The sequence below is a fragment of the Drosophila erecta genome, unplaced genomic scaffold (genome assembly GCF_003286155.1).
Source record: "Drosophila erecta strain 14021-0224.00,06,07 unplaced genomic scaffold, DereRS2 tig00000126-arrow-pilon, whole genome shotgun sequence".
NCBI lineage: Eukaryota > Metazoa > Arthropoda > Insecta > Diptera > Drosophilidae > Drosophila > Drosophila erecta.
The window spans coordinates 9,155,887-9,174,236 of NW_020825209.1; the positions used below are offsets into that span (position 1 = coordinate 9,155,887).

An 18,350-nucleotide genomic window follows, 5' to 3' on the forward strand; every position below is an offset into this window, starting at 1 on the left:
TCGATTCCCCAAAACTTACTCTTCTTATTCCCTACAATTTCTTCTGTGGACCAGCGACAATTGCTGCAATCCGGAGCAGTTCAAATATTTGGCGAGCGTTGGCGGGACTCGGTACTTTCATTATCAGCCATCGTCGCAGCAGCACACAAAGACATATAAAACGTGGTGCATTTGTGTGGGTGGGCCAAGGCACACGGAAAAAAATGTACACCGAATTATTATTATTATTACTTTTAATAGGATACGGTATATACTGCATATATATTTTATTTAGAAAGACATTAAAGGTCAAGTTTGTTCATGGTGATGATTCAATTCATTCTTTGCTATTTTTTTGGCTACCCCCAATTAACTACAGCCTTTTTTCACTGTGTAGCTGCTTGGCCGTAGTCTCCTTCTTACTTTGTGTCTGAATCTGTCACAGCAGCCAGCTTGAAGTTAAGATCTTATCGCTTATCTCGCCACCGTCAACAATTCTCGTTTGTTCGTCAATTTGTTTGTCCCCACATCGGCCCTTCCACCACCAGCTTCCCCCCCAACCCTCCCGTTTTCCAGCCCTGTTTTCCAGCTTGCCTTGTCACACATTCACCTGCTTTTTGGCCATGGCGCTGATAAGACTGCCAACGCTGTCACCACTTTTGCCAGCCGCCTTGAAGAGACGTCATCAGGTGGACAAACGGAGTGATCCAGAGATCGTAGTGTATATTGTAGGTTCAACCGTGAATTCCACAACGAAGCGGAAAAATCCGGATGCCCGCAGTACACTTTCATCCCATTGACGCACAACTGTGTGAAATTAGCAGATAGCAGCTTACTATGATTTGTCCACCCACAAATTTTAATTTTCCAGCTCGGATTAGGTTGCATGCTCCCCACAATAGCCGATATAAATATCGAAAAATAATTACAAAAATGGTGCAGCAACAGCTCAATCATGATGAAAGCAGGCATCAGTTTCCATTTCACGCTTTGCGGAGTGACGCTCACCATGGCGTATGCTTAATATTGGTCTACAAAGCCCCAATGGGGATTTTCGAGAACAATCAAAATGGCACCTGATCCGGAGCATCATCACGTTCATTTTCGGTCGTCAGCATCAGTTGCAGTTTCAGTTTCAGTTTTAGCTTCAGTTTTAGTTTCAGTTTGAGTGGCACATTGACTGAAAAACAACGTGGCGTATGCTTGATATGAGACTTGATACGCTCAGCTTGCTAACAATGCAGGCAGTCTTATAGCCAACAAAAGCGGAGAACGGTTTCAGTTTTCGAACGCCCGAAGTTCTGGCCCTGGATAAATAGGTTTACTTACACGTAAATAAGTTTGTATTTAACAGTATTTTTCATTTAGCCATATGAGTGCTTCTCTAATCTTAAATTGGACACACTATTAAGCCTGCAGCACCTCCGCATTGTGTCCTCAAGATTGCCTGTCAGTTGGTGGGTGGCGGGCTCCACATGAATGCATTTGCGTGTTTCTGTCGAGGGCTTTTCCCATGTCCCATGTCCCATGTCCCATTTCCCATTTTGCGTTACCCGTTTCCCTGCGCCTGCCAAACATTTGGCGAGGAAGCAGCTTGTTATCCTGCCCTCCACTCCCCAAATCTCCTCGTCATCGTCATGCTTAAAGCAAATGTCATGCAATGTTCTGTTTTAATCAAAGGATATTCGAGCGCATCATACGAATAACAAATGCAAAAACATGCACATAGGTACACGTATTTATTTGCATATGCATTACAAAGGACCTTCTGGCTTTCCCTCGGGAATTTTGATTTTTTGCCAGCGAATGTGGCGCTAATTGACGCCACTTTGCACTTAAAGTAATGGCCTCTCAAAGGTTCCACAAAAACCCCAATGCAGTTAACTTCATAATGGAAATAGTTGCAGCTGCATGCTGCGTGCATACAATACCCTGGAAAATAGGCGATTTAGGTACAAGTAACCAAAAGTTGTGCAAAGTAGAACTGCCCTTTATATGGTTATTTGTAACTTGGAAATTTGCTAAATTTAAAACAGCAACGTTCGAATAAAAGTAATTTTCAAAGGGTATTTCAAGTGGTAGTTGTCAGTCCTACGCGAGAAGCCAAAAAGATTTTCACTGATGAGTGCAGCAGCCAAACTTGTCACCTGCAATGAGGGGCGACATGATGCGAGTGGGCGTGGCAGGTGCAAAGTGCATTATTTCTAAAATCAAAATGGAAGACGTAGCATCAAAATGGAGGTAGAGCTGTACAACAATTTGATGACAGCGAGTTGGCCGTCGAGCAAAATGGGTTGGGTATAAATTGAAAAAAGGAAAATCGCTGCTGGGGGGATGGGGTGGGAAACTGCAGCGGAAAAGACCCACGACTCTGGGTTTAGTGAAGCGTGAAGCGGCGGAAGTGCTGTTGACTTTACTCGGAAATGCCATAATCTCATGCTCATGCCAACCCATCAGCTGGGCGTGTTTATATATATCTGCCTCTTTTTCCAATACTTGTATATATATACCCTATATATAGGCAGAACATCTCCGTCTTTGAAATAACGCTTCATTGAAACCAATTATCAGTTCAAAACTTTCCGCTGCATACTTGCGAGCACAAAAGAAACAAACGACTACGAGGTCTTATTAAGAAGTTAATCTGCTTGAGCAGATTCTTAGGAAATATGTGCAAAAAACCTATTTAAAATCGATGTATATGGATTCATAAAACGATGAATGTAATTGCTTAAAGACCACAGCATGTGGTAGATTGCTTATTATCCTTGAAAACGTGCCAGGCCCATTACCATAATTATCGCAGAAAATGCATGCTTATCGGATTATCGAGTTCAATGCGAGCTCCAGTAACTTGGATCTTATCTCAAGCAGTTCTATTTCCCGCAATTAGGCCACTTATTCCACGTAATGCCGTGCACGGAGTACGTCATCATGTGTGGGGAGCGGAAAACGTTAGCGCTTTATTGGAATTTATACTTATGCGGAAAGGACCTCGGCAATGCCGATTGAGAGCTGCCTCGAGTGCGCGATTTGTGATGGCGGAATCCTTGGCCCAGGACGCGTGGCGCTGGGAGTGCTGGTGATTGGGCCTATGATGATTGCGAATGCGATTGCGATTGCGATTCCGATTCCGATTCCCATACCCATTCGCAGTTCCAATCTCATTCCGATGGCAGGCACCGTCTGTCTCCGGAATGCCCCACTCCAGAGCACAGTCGCTTCCTTGGCGCTGCTCATTATCCTTGGCAATGTCTTTTTAAATTGATTTTTTCGCTCTCGGCTTATTACACACACACACACACAAGTGCAATTCGACCAAGTAATTGTCGGTGCCTGTAACTCAGCCTCAAAGTGTGCGATATAATTTGACTGTTTTTATTTTATTCCCATTTCATTTGAGCCGAGTGCCTCCTCTAATTCTCGAGCGCTGTGAGCCACATACAGGGGCGCATGATTAGGTCCACTATGAAAAAATATGAATATGATTATGAATAAAATATAGACGGTTTTGACTTTAATTATCTAAACCCAACCATTCTTGAGCTTCAAGAGCCGCAATTCCGCTGGCTGTGTTTCAACTGTATTTGATATTTCATGAATCCCATGCTGAACTTGGCGCACTCTTTGTTTTGTCACTGTTTATTGACTTAAAGCCAAAAGGTCGAAGGTTGGGGAACCCGCCTCCGTTTTTGCAATGATGTTGCGCAGGCCTTTTCATTTGGCATTCAGGGGGGACTCCCCCGCAACTGTTGCCAACGGATTTTTGGCTTAAGTGCGAGTGCTTCTTTATATAAGCATTTGCCATATGTGTGTGTGTGTGTTTTGTTCATGTGCTTATATATGTGTATATATATATGACTCGATTATATTCCATTTTATGCATTATACATGCCGTTTCCGCTCGCATGTCTGCCCTCATCTCTCCCGCACATCTTTCGTTCTTGTCCTTGTGTAGGCCGCTTTGTTATAATCGCATTTTCAGTTATTGTTTACCACCACCACCACCACCGCCACCACCACGCCCACTGCCACTCGAATCCTTCGACCCCATCCTTGGAGTGTCCTTTGTGCATTTCGAATGCGGGCAAACGGAAAATCTTGCGAGGTCCAGGCTTGGGGCTCGGAAAAACCCACTCATGCATATTTCAGTTGGCCATCCAAACGCTCACCTTCTTTCTGCTGTGCATAAGTGGCATGCACCGAAAAAAATCGTGATCCTGCCAGTGCATCGGAATAACCTGAAAACACCTTATAAAATGCTGTAATACTTGATTACCAAAATGTTATCCAGCGTTGGCACCAAGTGGTGATTATTTCCCAAGTGAATTACCCGTTTGATTGACCATTTGCTTCGGTTTGTTAGGACCAATGACCAAAATCAAATGGATGTGCTTTGTTTAAAGTAAGAGCCTCGTTTTCCCCCTGGTGCCGCAAGTGAAACTTTTTGCTGGCACCAGTTCGGTGCATTTGGCTTAATTGCATTTTGGCGACGCCACTCCACTAAACTTATATCCTTTCGCCCCCATCTCCAGCTCCATCTCATCCAAACCGTGCAGGATATTCGCAGGAACACTTGCCCGTTTTCGGTTGCAGCTTCATGTGTATTCATTAAAAATTTAAGTGCTTATTTACACTTTGAGTGAGTTTGTTGGCTCGTCGGGATGCAGAGAGATGCAGTGGGATGCAGTGGGATGCTGTGTGGTGGGCGTGGATGTGCAGCAGGGACCACAAGTGCATTCACTTCAGCCACATGGAAAACCGCACTGCAACCAAGGACCCGCTCTCCACATGGCCCACGCAACGTCCCGTGCCACGCCCCCTTGGCTGGACACCGCCCTGTTTTGACAGTTAATCATATTTTGGAATGCAACATGGACATGACACCATCCTCTGGCCACGGAGCACGGAGCACCGGGTCCGTCATTCCCTTGCGTGCCCAACAGGCAACAAGGGGTTAAGGGGGTTGGACTAGGACCAAAGAGTGCTCCTGATGCAGCTCACCACTGGTCCTGGAGTCGAGTCGATCCATCGAGTAACCACAACCCAATCGATGCACACAAATTGACCATCGGCGGTGATTGAATTTCAATATTCTACGGTCCGCAGTCGTAACTGAATTTTTTTCTCAAAAGTTGATAAGATTTTATAGTAACTCAATAAAATTGGTTCAGATATTTTTACAAAATTCGAAATTCTTAATATTTCAGACTGCGCACTTTATTTCCAGCTGCAATGGAATGGTCAGCAGAAGTAACTAGAACTGTTCCTCAATTTTGTAGCACATTAATGTAACTGAAATATTAATTCCTTTTTTAAAGTGAAAGTTTTAAGCGTGCAGTTAATATGGTGTTGTATTTTTATATTTTGACCATTGCTGCGCAGTCAGTCATATTATTATTCCACTAATCAACACCCGTCTGCAATTTGATATGAAACAGATCTATCGGTGGTAGCTTCTTAGGTGTGTGTATCCGTGCCACGCCCCTCCACCACCTCCGCCTCCGAATCGCCGCACTGAATCGCCGGCGTAAATTTATCAGTTTGCTGATAAGTGGCAGCCAACATGGCTGCTTCTTGGCATTCGCCTCTGCCGCTGGATTTATGCTAATTAATATTCAAAAACTTCTTAACAGTTTGCCGCTTTTGTTGTCGCTCGCCAGGGGAATTGATGCGGCTGCCAAGGGAGTTTAATTAAACAAATATTTGGAATTTGATTTGCAGCCAGCAGAATTGTTGTGGTAGCAGTGGTCGTTCTCGGAATTCCAATTTCCTGTCCCCAATTGCCGAATGCATTATGCAAGCCACTGAGCCGACTTCACAAAGGCCCCTTAAATCGAATGTGAATAGAAAAGGGACGCTGTCCAGGAGCCTAGAACGAAAATCAAAGGAATATCTGCAGCCGCAGCCATAGATAGCAGCTTATTGTTCAATTAAGCCAGTGAATACATACATGTACATGCATACATGTATATAAAAATAAATATATATACATGTACATGAACTGGAGGAGCAGGACTTGTTCACAATAAAGAGCAGAAATAATATTCGTAGGACAGCTGCTTTTGTCAACGTTTCGGCATTTTATCATATCACTCGTATCTCTTATCTGCCACATACACGTATGTATCTACAAGATCATGGGTTGTCATAAGCATCTTTAGGGCATTACTGCTTTTGTACACTTGTTTTTGCAGTGCAAGGTTTGAAGGAATCAATAAATATTACGGGCTTCTTAATTGCTTGCGCCTTTGTTGTCTGTACTTGTAAAATTTCAGAGCATGTGTTAATTCCTAAGTGTATACTGCGAAGTTGACATGGATCTTATGATCAAAACGTGTGCGCTAATTAGATCAGCTTGAGCCACAAGCAGTAATAAATATATATGTTTTCGGTGGACTTGTATAAAAGGAGATAAAATAGATAGCAGTTAGTTCTTTCACTATTCGAACTAGTGATTTCTGTGAACTCCCCTTTTTTTCAGTGTATGTAGGAAGAGCGAGTGTGTAATGAGTGCACTCGCCGAAGAAGTTCAAGGCGATTTTCCCGGCAGTTCACATGGCAAAGAATCGTGTCTGGGGGCGATTCTTATCTTATCTCGCCCCAACTGCCGGAATAGCCCAGCGCTATTTATATTAAAATTCTGTTAAATTTTACAGGTCCACAACAACAATGCGCCCACCTTCAAAAAGGGGGTATCTCCGAGTATGACCTCGTAGATTATTGCCGGGGGTCCTTGGCCACTTGAGAGCGACATTCGCCACTCGGAACTGATCTCCAGCTCCCTCCAGATCCCTCACTGTTTCGCCCTCGATTCTGGTGATTCTAGCTATTGCTCAGTTTCTCCCGGCCAATTCGCTCACCTGGCCTTATCAGGTAGGCGATAAGCTGCCTGGTTTTTGCATTCTCCAAACGCTGTGGCTCCTGCCTCTGTCAGCTGTTTGCTGTTTGCTATTTTACCGCTGGCGATCGACGGCGGTACAATCGACACAATCCCCAACGGCGCACCGAAAAATTCAAATCAGTTCTCATTCAGCGTCGCGTCAACGGAATTCGTTGAACCGCAGCGCACCGCTTGGCCGCCATTTGCTGCTGTTTCGGTTGCTGTTTCACTTTCAAATCGCATCAAATGAAATCGAATCGCTTCGAATCGTATCAAATTGAATCCGGATCCAAATCAAATCGAATAACCTACGCATAGCGCGACAGGCAAATTACCAATTGCCCATAAATAGCGAAGAAAATACGACGAAAATGCTTGGACTTTAAGTGAATTGTTTATTTTGCCGACTTGTCGCACATTGTCGACCATAAAAATATATGTGAAATGTTTTACTCACGCTCATGGAATTTTTGTGGATTGTTACTCGGTAGGTGCAGCAGCTAACAACTAGAACACACATTTTGAAAAGCCGCAATTCATGGAAGATTATAAAAACGTCGTGTATTAAGAGCAGTTCAAGGGTCAGCTAGCAATTTGCAAATTAAATATTTGCTTTGGCCTGGGTAGGCGGTTAAGAAAAGGATTCAACGGCCAAACAAACCCCAGTATGCCCACAGATTTGGTTTACTTTATCCCAAAAGTCGCTTCAAAGGGGCAAAAGGCGAAAGAAAGTTGTTTTCGCGCTTGTTTCTCGAATCTCAGCCCCACCCAAATGATAAAAGCTTGTCAGAACCTTTTTGATACCTCTTTGTTCGGCATTCAAACTCCTTTGATTCAGCCACACATTTTTGTCGTATATATAGGATTTTTTTGTTTTATATATTTGATCATAGGTGCAATCTCTGCTTATACGTTTTATTTTTAGAGTTTTCCCAAAACAAACTTACCACTTGTGCTCAACAACTTTAAAATAGCTCATGAAATTATTGAAATGATGGATTGTGTTGGGGCATTTTTAGATTTGTTTCTGCGCACCTTATCTATTTTTTTGTATTCACCAACTTCTATTTTTGGACCGACTTTTTAGCGGCTTCTTAATGAACAACCAACTTTGTATGGGGAGTGCTTTTTATGATTAACTTAGCAACTTTGTCCGTTTTTTTTAACGTTTCGCTCGAGTGCCGCCCACGAGTCGTATACGCGATGTGATTGGGCGCCCAAAATTTACTTTTTGTTCCTTGATTTTGATAGCGATTTTCGGCTGCACTTGGCTGCTGCTTTTTTGGCTTTTTGGCCACCTTCGCTTGCTTATTTCCCGATAAGATTGCCAGAAATTGAAGGCCGACACAAATCAGCAATCGCAAATCAGCTGGCAAATATCAGAAGTCAGAAATCGGAAATCAGAAATCAGAAATCAGAGCCGTTGTCGCGTGACTTGCGCTGCGGTAATTTTTGGTGATAATCAGAAATGAGAAATACTACAGGCAGAGGAAATTAAATAGCGTTCAAAAGGAATTTTTACGAGGGGCCGCAAATCGCAGATTTATCACTGTGAACGGCAGTCCACGTAGTGACGAAGAGCACCGCAGTGCGAAGGCGACTACTGTATATACACGAAGGAACTCAAATCTGCTGTAGTTTTGCTGTAGTTTGATATCTAACCGTTGAAGTATTGTATGCAAAACTAGTACAATTCTAGCTCGGAAAATATATCAATAAAAGCGTCGAATTTTTATCGACAAAAATGCTAGATTCTCAGAGTAAGTTTGTGCGATTCGCCCGGGTAAATAATAGCAAGGAAAGCCATTGTCCCATTTGCGAAATGGCAAAAGATTTAAGGTTCCTTGGCCGTGACCCTTGACCTTGCACCCACCGCCACGCCCACTTAATCCGCTAATCTGTTGCTATAATTTACAATTTTGTTTACCTTTATTCTTGTGCCAAACGAATTTCGGACTACTTCAGTCGCGTAATTGTTTAAACTGTTAAACCTCGAAAGTCAAAGGGCTCAGTATGCAAAGTACCAAAGGGGTAGAAAAAAAAAATACTCTTTTTTAGATATTTGAATCAAAAGATCTGTGCATTCAAGTACTGCCTATTGCCATTGCTCCAAGCCATTTCATTTGTATTAACATTATTATTTACCCGATCCTATACTTGCAGTCGCGCCGACAGTCGGTGAGCTCCAGGGCGATGCCGCCGGGCGTTCTGGCCAACGATAGCCGGGCGAACTCCACCGATGACATCCAGATCGCCTTGGCGCCCCACATCCAGACCTACCTGAGCCAGACTGGCCGGCGGCACTCCTGCTGCAGCGTGATGCTCCCAGTGGCCTTCGAGCGGGCGGCGGCCAAGTCCTGGCTGGACCCCAAGTTCGACTCCCCGGTCCTCGAGGAGCAGTACCAGGCCAGCGTCTTTCCCCACGTCCGGATGCGATACAGGTGAGGGTGGCACGCCAAATACAATGTGTTCCTTCACGCGAAATCACCTGGGCAACAATGTGATAAAAGTACCTAGTTCCCCTTTCCGAAATGTGCAATGTGCAATGTGCAATGTGCATGTGGCCACTTTTTAATAAAGCAGCTTAATTCGATTTGTGTTAAGTGTTCCATTTTAGGTTCCATATTTGAGCAGCACGGTTTCCCCAAGCTCCTGTAATTAAAATCATAGAAGGCTGGCATCGAAAACGGAATTAAGTCTAAGTGGGGCCAGTGGGTCAACCCGTCCATCATCGTGGCTCCCAGCCAACTACTCAAGTACTCAACTATGCAAATCGAGCTGTCAGCCAGCGCAATCAGAGGAAGAAATAGGCCAACTTAACCGGGGGACACAGTCAGTTTTAAGCTTTTACAGCCCCGATTTGGAACAATTTAAACAGTGTTTCGTTTAAATCGTTACTTGTAAATACGTGAAAAATGAAAATACGTGTGCGAAATGAAAAAGCTTTCTGAAAATGAGGTAAATTCGTTGAGCACTTAAATAAATGGCTAAATTGCTGGCTCAAAGTTGGGTTTGCAGTCACTAGTTTATTTTCAGTAATTGTAGCAAATGAAAAAGCTAAATTATTAAAAGGCTGAGGTGTATATATGGTGCTTTCAGTACTAAAAAATATTCTAGATACACCCATCAATCCGTATTGATGTCCTAAAATCAGCCCTATTATCCACACACAATCCACATCCAATTATGTGTTTAAAAGTCGCAGGTTCGCTGACACCTGGCGGGGATTCCATTTAGCCCAAAGACCCCGACTCCTGCCCTCCACCTGGATAGCTTAGACCCTTTTGTGCTGGCCCAGTGCAGGTGTACGGCTCCATGGAATCGCAGGGGCGCCCAGCACACGGACCTGCATGCAATCAACACGACGCCAAAGAACGTGGCTTTCTGGGCGGGATCAGAGGGTTGGGGGTCGGAAGTCCGAAGTCATGGGTAAATTAGTGGGGGAACTGCGCAGGATGGCGAAATTGCCGCCATAAATGCTCCGTTGGCGTGTGCCCACCAAAAAAGGTGGAAAAGGGTGTGGGACATCCGCGGAAAAGGGCTCTTGGTGCGGGGTATGGGTTAAGGGGCAGGAGGTATGGGTTAAGGATGGGGTTAGTTGCAGGTCAATGCCATTTCGGGCCATTTGGCGGCCGATTGCAGCAGTTTCGCGTGCGGCACCAGAAAAAGGCTAACAGCCAATCGATTCGGCTGCCAGTACTGCCAGCTTGGGGATTTCTAAATCAAATTTATTAGGTGTGCTAACATTTAACAAATCTAGTTAAGAACGACACTAGCTTGCATTTATATTTTTTGTCCAATGAGTTTGCTACCCAACTTTTGTGCTTTTGTACTTTAAAAATGACAACTCTATTGCCATGTGCTGCAATTCCAAATTCGATTCTTGGAGGTTTCCATTTGCACTACTTAATTTACTAAGACTTTAAATTAGTAAAGTCTTCTTAACCAGCTTTTGGTTCGTAGCCCTCGAAGAGGTAAAAGTTCCTCAAGTCATGGAAAGATGGCAGTGCAGTGCACTGCTCTTGACACTTTTTCACTTGGGGAACTTTGATGGAAGCCAAGGGTGCACCCAGGCAAAGTTACTCGAAACAATGGCGACAGCTCCTGGTCCCAACAGCTGGCTAAGCCATCAACAATGGCCTGAGATTAGTAGGCAGGTGGTGGTGCTCATCTGGGGGAACTGCATTACCCGCTTAGTTCCGGAGTGACCTCTGCTCCCTGGAGCGGAACAGAGTGGGCGATGAATGCTGTTCCACTGGCGAAAGTTCCCATGGCGACAGCTGGGAAAGTGAGTTGAGTAAGCGAGTAAGTAAGCCGCTTTCTCCGCTTACCGCTCCAGTTCTCAGCCGCTTTTCTTCGCTGCAGTTGGCGTTAATTAGGATGAATTGCACTGCCTGCCATCCACGATGGGATGATGAGAATCTGCTGGCCAGCAGGAAAAACAGCCTCCTGGGTCAAGTGCTTGGCTTCCTGGACACTTGGCACTGCACTTAACCCATTAGACTTAAACACAGAAATAAAATGCCAATCACTTCCTGGAAGCCCGCTCCTAATTCCTGGTTATTCGTCTCTTTCCATGCCCTCCAGGTTCACCCTCTCGTACATCCTGCTCTGCTCGCTGATGTGGTGCCTGTACTTCGTGGTGGATGGCGGATCGGAGGACTTCTGGCGGCCCATCTCCAGCTCCTTCTCGATGCTCTCGCTGGTCACCATCATGGCGTTGTGCTTCACCCATTGGGACCTGTACAGGGAGCACCGCACGGTGACCTCGGCGGTGACCGCACTGCTCCTCTGCGGCGCCTCATTGGCATTCCTCACCTACACGGGCAGGGCGTTCAGTCCGCTGGGTCACTTTGCCATCTGCCTGGAGATTGTCCTGCTGATATACACGGCTCTGCCCATGCCCTTGTGGCTGGGCGCCAGTACTGCGATCAGCTACTCGATTGCCTTCGAGATGGTCTCGCACATGGTCATCGGATGCAGTGCCATTCACGGAGGTCCCATGCACGGAGGAAGCGGGGGAAGCGGAGGAGCAGGGGGATCGGGAGTGGAGGCCAGCGGAGATCCCAGCAACAGGATACTCATCCTGCGGATAATGGCCCACCTGAGTGTGCATTTGGTGGGCGTGCATGTGCTGATCATGAATCTGGTGCGCATGCGCGGCACCTTCATGAAGGTGGGTCAGAATCTCCTCGTGCGTCGCCAGTTGGAGATGGAAAAGCAGCTCAAGGAGAAGATGATACACTCGGTGATGCCGCCGAAAGTGGCCGATATGCTGCTCAATGAGGGTGGTCCGTCGGGCCTGGATGCCGGTGGCCTGCCACCCGAATCCCACTACATGCGGCCACGTGCCTCCAACGATGTGAAGTCCCTGTTCCGACCCTTCCACATGCACAGCATGGAGAACGTGAGCATCCTGTTCGCGGACATCGTGGGCTTCACCCGCATGTCCTCCACGAAAACAGCCGAACAGTTGGTGGAGATACTCAACGATCTCTTCGAGCGTTTTGACGACCTCTGCTCGCTGAGTGGCTGCGAGAAGATCTCCACGCTGGGCGATTGCTACTACTGCGTGTCCGGTTGTCCAGAGCCGCGGGGGGATCACGCCATTTGCTGTGTGGAAATGGGTCTGGGCATGATTGATGCCATGCGCTGCTTCGATGCCCAGCGCCACGAGGGTGTCAAGATGCGAGTGGGCGTCCACACGGGAACAGTTCTCTGCGGGATCGTCGGCACAAGGCGGGTGAAGTTCGATGTGTGGAGCAACGACGTCAGCCTGGCCAACAAGTAAGTTGTCCAGGGTCTGGACACCCCCTCGCAACAATGCAGTTACTAACTTCCGCTTTATCCTCACTCCAGAATGGAATCCTCGGGAAAACCGGAGCAAGTGCACATCTCGCAGGAGACGTCCAGCTTTCTGGGCGACGCCTACTATTTGGAGGAGGGCGAGGAGGTGTTTGGTGAGTGTGCCCCTTGAAGTATTTCCTCTGGAATCCCCTAAAGCTTGTCCATCTATCAGGTCATCGCACGTACTTCGTGGTGGGAAGACGACGCGACTTCACACGCACTAACAGCCTGAGTCCCAGCATGCCTGCGAATGTCACTGGCAGCTCCCTGCTCTTGCCCGGCGCCCATGGCGCCTCGCTTTCCCAGAGTGCCACCAACGTGTCGGCGGTGCAGCCGAACGTACCACCCGCCTCCCCGGTGGGCCAGCTGTCCAGCTCGCTGAATCCCTCGCCGGTGCTCTCCATGCGGCCGCGTCTCACCTCGCTGAGCATGAAGATGCGCAAGAAGTCGCAGAGCCGCGACCGGGATGTGGAACGTGGCATTATCCATCCGGCGGCAGCGGGCGTTCCTCCGGTGATTGTGGTACGGGAACGGCCCAAGATCATCATTACCACCAAGTCCCTGCCCGGCAGCCTGGACTCTGATGAGCAACCGCCAGTCACACCACCGCTGCTGCCACCGGCAAATCCTCCAACGGCCGAAACGCGATCGCGGATCAAGCTGAAGGTGTGGAAAATTCCACGATTCCTCAAGCGGTTCGAGGATCTATCCAACAGGAGCAGCAGCTGCTCCGCCGCTCATCTGGACAAGGAACGGGAGCGGGAGCGGGAGCGGGAGAAAGAGAAAGAGGAGCTGCATCATCAAAATCAACTGAATCCCGAGGAGACCTTGGCATTCATGGATAACCAGATGCAGAATGGCAACGGCTGTGGCTATCAGCAGTTGCCCGTTTTGGTAGAGTCCAACCATCGCACCCAGACCCTGGACATCCCGGCCGCTCGTCCGGTGCTCCATCATGCAGCTACATCCACAGCACTGGCCAGCAGCGTGCTCAGATCGCCGGAGGCTGGAGTCAGCGGAGGCGGAGGATGCTGTTCTCCTGGTCAGTACTCCATGTACGATGACATCATTGATGTGCGATCCTACATCAGTCAGTCAAGGAGCGATATATCTCCATTCGGTCGTTCGGGCAGCTATAGATCGCAATGTGGCCGCCAGTCCACGGGTGGAGTGAACGGAGCAGGAGGAGCAGCCGGAGCTGGGGCCGAAGGAAGAGCTGGCACCTCCCAGGCAGCGCCACCAGTGGAGCAATCGCCCCTCCCGCGACCGCGTGCCTCCACTTTGGCTACCGGAAGACCCACACCGAATAGCCTGGAACCGGGCACTTCGTCCACCAGTCCCTGTTGCTTGCCAGCGCCGGGAAACTCCGGCGGAGGTGGTGGCATCTTTCCGCCCACGCATTCCCGGCAGTCAAGCATCTGTCCATCGGCCACTTCGCGAAAGGATTCCGGGATTAAGAGCAACTCGCGCAGATCCTCAATCCAACAACAAATCTATGCACTCAACCAGACGGCGATTAATCAGCACCGGGTCTCCGGTTACTTCACCAGCTCCACATCCAGTATCTCCAATTTGGGAGAGGTACAGGGACTGGGCCTTCCGCTGGCGGTACAACCACCACCGCCTCTCCTGATGCCCGCCTGCTCCTCGCAAATGGCGGATCCCCTGGCCGCCTGCCTGCAGCAATTGCGCAAGCAATCGGATCTCCAGCTTATCCGTTGCGTTCGGGACAATGCCAGGTCGCAGAGGAGCTATCTAGTGAAACCGCCGTTGCGCAAATTCAGTTTGTACTTCAAGTCACGCCAGTTGGAGCGCGATTTCCGCTCGAAGGCCCATCGCTTTGGAGCTGAAAATGAGACGGAAGGACCGCCCACTTTGGCCACGCCACGCTATAACACCTACATAGATATATTCGTGGGCATAGCGGTTTATCTGTGCATCTCCATCTCGCTGTTTCTGATGACCCAGAACACGGTGTCGCCGAGCTTCCGTCTGTGGGTGACCCTCTTCTCCTGCTTCACAGGCATCCAAGTGTTCGCCCTCTTCCTGTTCACAAGGCAAATGTGTCGCCGGCAGAGCGGGAGCAATGTCAGCAATCGATTCAGATCCAAGTCGACGACCAGTGAGGATTTGGAGCGGGAGGAGCGCGGCGGTGGACCGGTGGGAAGACCGCACTTTGAGTCTTGTGCCGATCGCATATTCGAGGCCATATCCAGCTGGTATCCATGGCACATTTGCCTGGCCGTCCTGATGGCCATGCCCGTGCTGCTGATCATCGCCAACTTCCTGCTCCTGGACCTGGAGCAGCTGGAGGCCTTTGAGTACCATTATGGATTCCTCATCTTTGTGTGCATCGTGCATTTCTGCAATTTCACACAGCTCAATTGCTGGGTGCGGAACGTCCTGGCCTTTTTGGCAGCACTCTGTTTCATTGGCATTGCGGTGTCCCAGTTGATGGTCTACAGTCACAATCGGAGTGACCAGCAGCAGGATCAGGAGGCGTCGAACTTCATCCAGGAGATCAAGTGGTTCCAGGACTATCATGTGGAAATCTATCTGGATCTGCTGCTCATCCTGGTGCTGGTCTGGTTCCTCAATCGCGAATTTGAGATTGGATATCGGCTGACCTTCTACGGCAATGCGGTGGCCAATCAGGATAAGGTCCGGGTGCAGAACATGAAGAACCAGGCGGACATGCTGCTCCACAACATTATACCCAAGCACGTGGCCGAGCATCTGAAGAACACGGCCAAGTACTCGGAGAACCACCACAACATAGCCATCATCTTTGCCTCGATCGTCAACTTCAATGAGATGTACGACGAGAGTTATCTGGGTGGCAAGGAGTTCCTGCGAGTGCTCAACGAACTGATTGGGGACTTTGATGAGCTGCTCTCGCGCCCGGAGTTCCGAGCTGTGGAGAAGATCAAAACCATTGGGTCGACCTTCATGGCGGCCAGTGGATTGGATCCCTCACATCGGGGCACGGGGGACGAGCACATTCACACACTGATGGAGTTCTCCATCGCCATGCAGGAGGTGGTGGATGCGTTCAACAAGGATCTGCTGGAGTTCAACCTCATCCTGCGTATTGGCATGAACATTGGCGATGTGACGGCGGGAGTAATCGGTACTAGCAAGCTATACTACGATATTTGGGGCGATGCCGTCAATGTGGCCTCCAGAATGGACTCCACCGGGCTCCCCAATCGCATCCAGGTGGGCAAGGATTGCCTGCCCTTCCTCGCCAATCGCTATGATTTCGAGCCGCGTGGCAGTGTCTATGTAAAGGGCAAAGATCACATGGAGGTGTTCCTCTACACGACACGAAGAGATAATCCACTGGATGATGATGAAGCTGAAAAAGTGGAACAGTTGGCAGCCAAGAAGACGAAGGAGTGCGAGGAGCGGGGGAATGAGGATGTGGTGCAGAACGAGCAGCAGGAGGAGGAGGATGACGAGGAGGAGGAGGAGGAGGAGGATGACTTGCACTCCAGTGAGACCACCACGCTCTTCAAGTCGCAGGAATCGCTGCAGGCGAATGGTGGCAGCCACTTGGCACCCACCGCCACCGCCACCTCCACAGCCACCACCCACTCCCACACCATTACGCTCACCAACAACAACAACCATAACAGCAGCAACAACAACAACATTGGCACAAGCACCACAACAACAACGGCCAACAACAACTCAATGCCCGTGGAAACTTAGGAAAACTGTCGGGCAGCAAGGCACTTGAAAAATGGTTTCAAAATTGCATTTAATGACTCTAACGGTGGGGCAGCAAGTTTCCCGGACAACCAGACCATCCAGCAAGCACATGGATGGCAAAGAGCATGGAGCTGTGGCCAGAAAACCAAACCGGAACCAGAGGATACAAAGTCGGCGGGGCGGGGCAAGGGATTTCCCAGGGGGATGGGGGTTGACAATTAAAAAAGCAACCGTGTTTTTTGTGATATAAATGAATATGAATAGATAGAAACGTTAGGAACGATAGAATCGGGTTAAAGTTGCTAGTGATTGATTGGTTGATTGATCCATCGATTGATTGTTGTTAACTGCGTTTTTTTTTTGGAATGGCTAACGAGTTGGAGTATTCAAAACCCAACCAAAAGCAGCCAATGAAATATTCGGCTTATGCAAAATATGTGTGTATTTAAGTGTATTAGCCAGTTGACTCATCTGCACAACCAAACGAAATGCTTTCTTTCCATTCTACCACTGTTTTTTTTTTCAAATAGTTCTAACTAAACTTAATTAAACTAATGGAAATACGTGGCTTTAAATGGTAGTAGCGAAATATAGATGTGGATTGTGTGTAGATTCAATGTACCATAGAGTTAACCCACTATGCATATAAGTAACTAAATAACAATTTTTTTGAGCCAACGAATGGATATTACCTGTATGTATTGGCTGTTGTTCGATGTTGATCAATGTGTGTATATAAATGTATGTAGCTAAAGTTAAATGATTGCTGATTGTGTCTCGCAGACGAAGGTCTGTTGCCATATAAGCTGGGGTTTCTGTTCTGCTGGGCTTTATGTCCGATTCCCAAGAATCGCAACCAAATGTCTTAATCATTGTGTCGTCCGATCTTAGCTATTACGTCGTGCAGTACATGGGGTGGAAATCGGTTTCCCAGTGTAGTTTAATTTTTGTTTTTTTCCATTTTTTGCTAGTAAAAGAGCTATATTTAACGATCTACATATGTAGTTATAACATGCAGCTTTTACATCAAATGTGCCCCAGCAAACGACCGAAAAGTATGCACCAAAATGCTTGCCATACACACACAAAGACACGCACTCACCCACCAAAAAAGCTTTCACCTCACGCACACACACACACACACACACACACACCTATCCCCAAGACACCGCGGTGCACTGGAAAAATAATTTTATAGCCTTTTGTATCATTTTTGTATACAAACACACCTTTTGTGCAATGCAACATTGCCAGTTTCTAATGGTAAACTTAAGCAAAACTCTATTTCCGCCACAAGAGAATAAGGAAAAATTGAAATAAAAAAAATACCAAAATCAGTGAAAATATATTGCAATGTAAACGTGTATGTGTATCGAAACCTATGGACCCTATTGTATTTTTATATTAACAAAAGTATTTTCTACTAATTTATTGAACGAAAAAATCGAAAAAGACGTAAATTTTTTTCTTGTCTTTTTGAAACCTCTAAGTGTACATACTGCATGATATATATATATATATACAACATATATATATGGATATTTATATTTATAATTGTATATTTTTATAAAACAAAAACGAAACTGAAAAAAAAAATTGAACTCAAAGAGCGAATGATATTTATGAAAAGTCTAGCAGTCCTGTTTACGATGTGTAGAAATGTTTAAATGTTGTTAACGCTGAGATACAAACAGCAGCCATCCATGGCCATAACCAAATGTAAATGGATCCTACGTGTGTCCTACGTGTGTTTTAGCAAACGATTTCAAAGAGTTTATCGAAATGTTATAGGCAAACCTACTATGCGAGATGTGTAGAAACAAAAATAAACCAAGGCAGCAGTCTTATATTGTATGTACTTAAACGAATGGCGTTGCATTTCACTCTTTGGCTGGGAAGAACTGTTTAAAATCCAAGTGGAAAATAT

At 47.0% G+C, this 18,350-nt stretch overlaps 1 protein-coding gene across 1 annotated transcript in view; it reads left to right on the forward strand.

Annotated features, from left to right (window-relative positions):
• LOC6550781 (adenylate cyclase type 9) overlaps positions 1 to 18,287 on the forward strand; it is a 41,662-nt gene extending 23,375 nt beyond the window's left edge. Inside the window, exons 4-7 of the mRNA XM_026982457.1 lie at positions 9,026 to 9,303; positions 11,450 to 12,649; positions 12,722 to 12,822; positions 12,882 to 18,287. Coding sequence (XP_026838258.1) covers positions 9,026 to 9,303; positions 11,450 to 12,649; positions 12,722 to 12,822; positions 12,882 to 16,423 — 5,121 coding nt within the window. The 3' untranslated portion in view covers positions 16,424 to 18,287. The remainder of the gene's footprint in view (positions 1 to 9,025; positions 9,304 to 11,449; positions 12,650 to 12,721; positions 12,823 to 12,881) is intronic.
• The last annotated feature ends 63 nt before the right edge of the window (positions 18,288 to 18,350 follow it).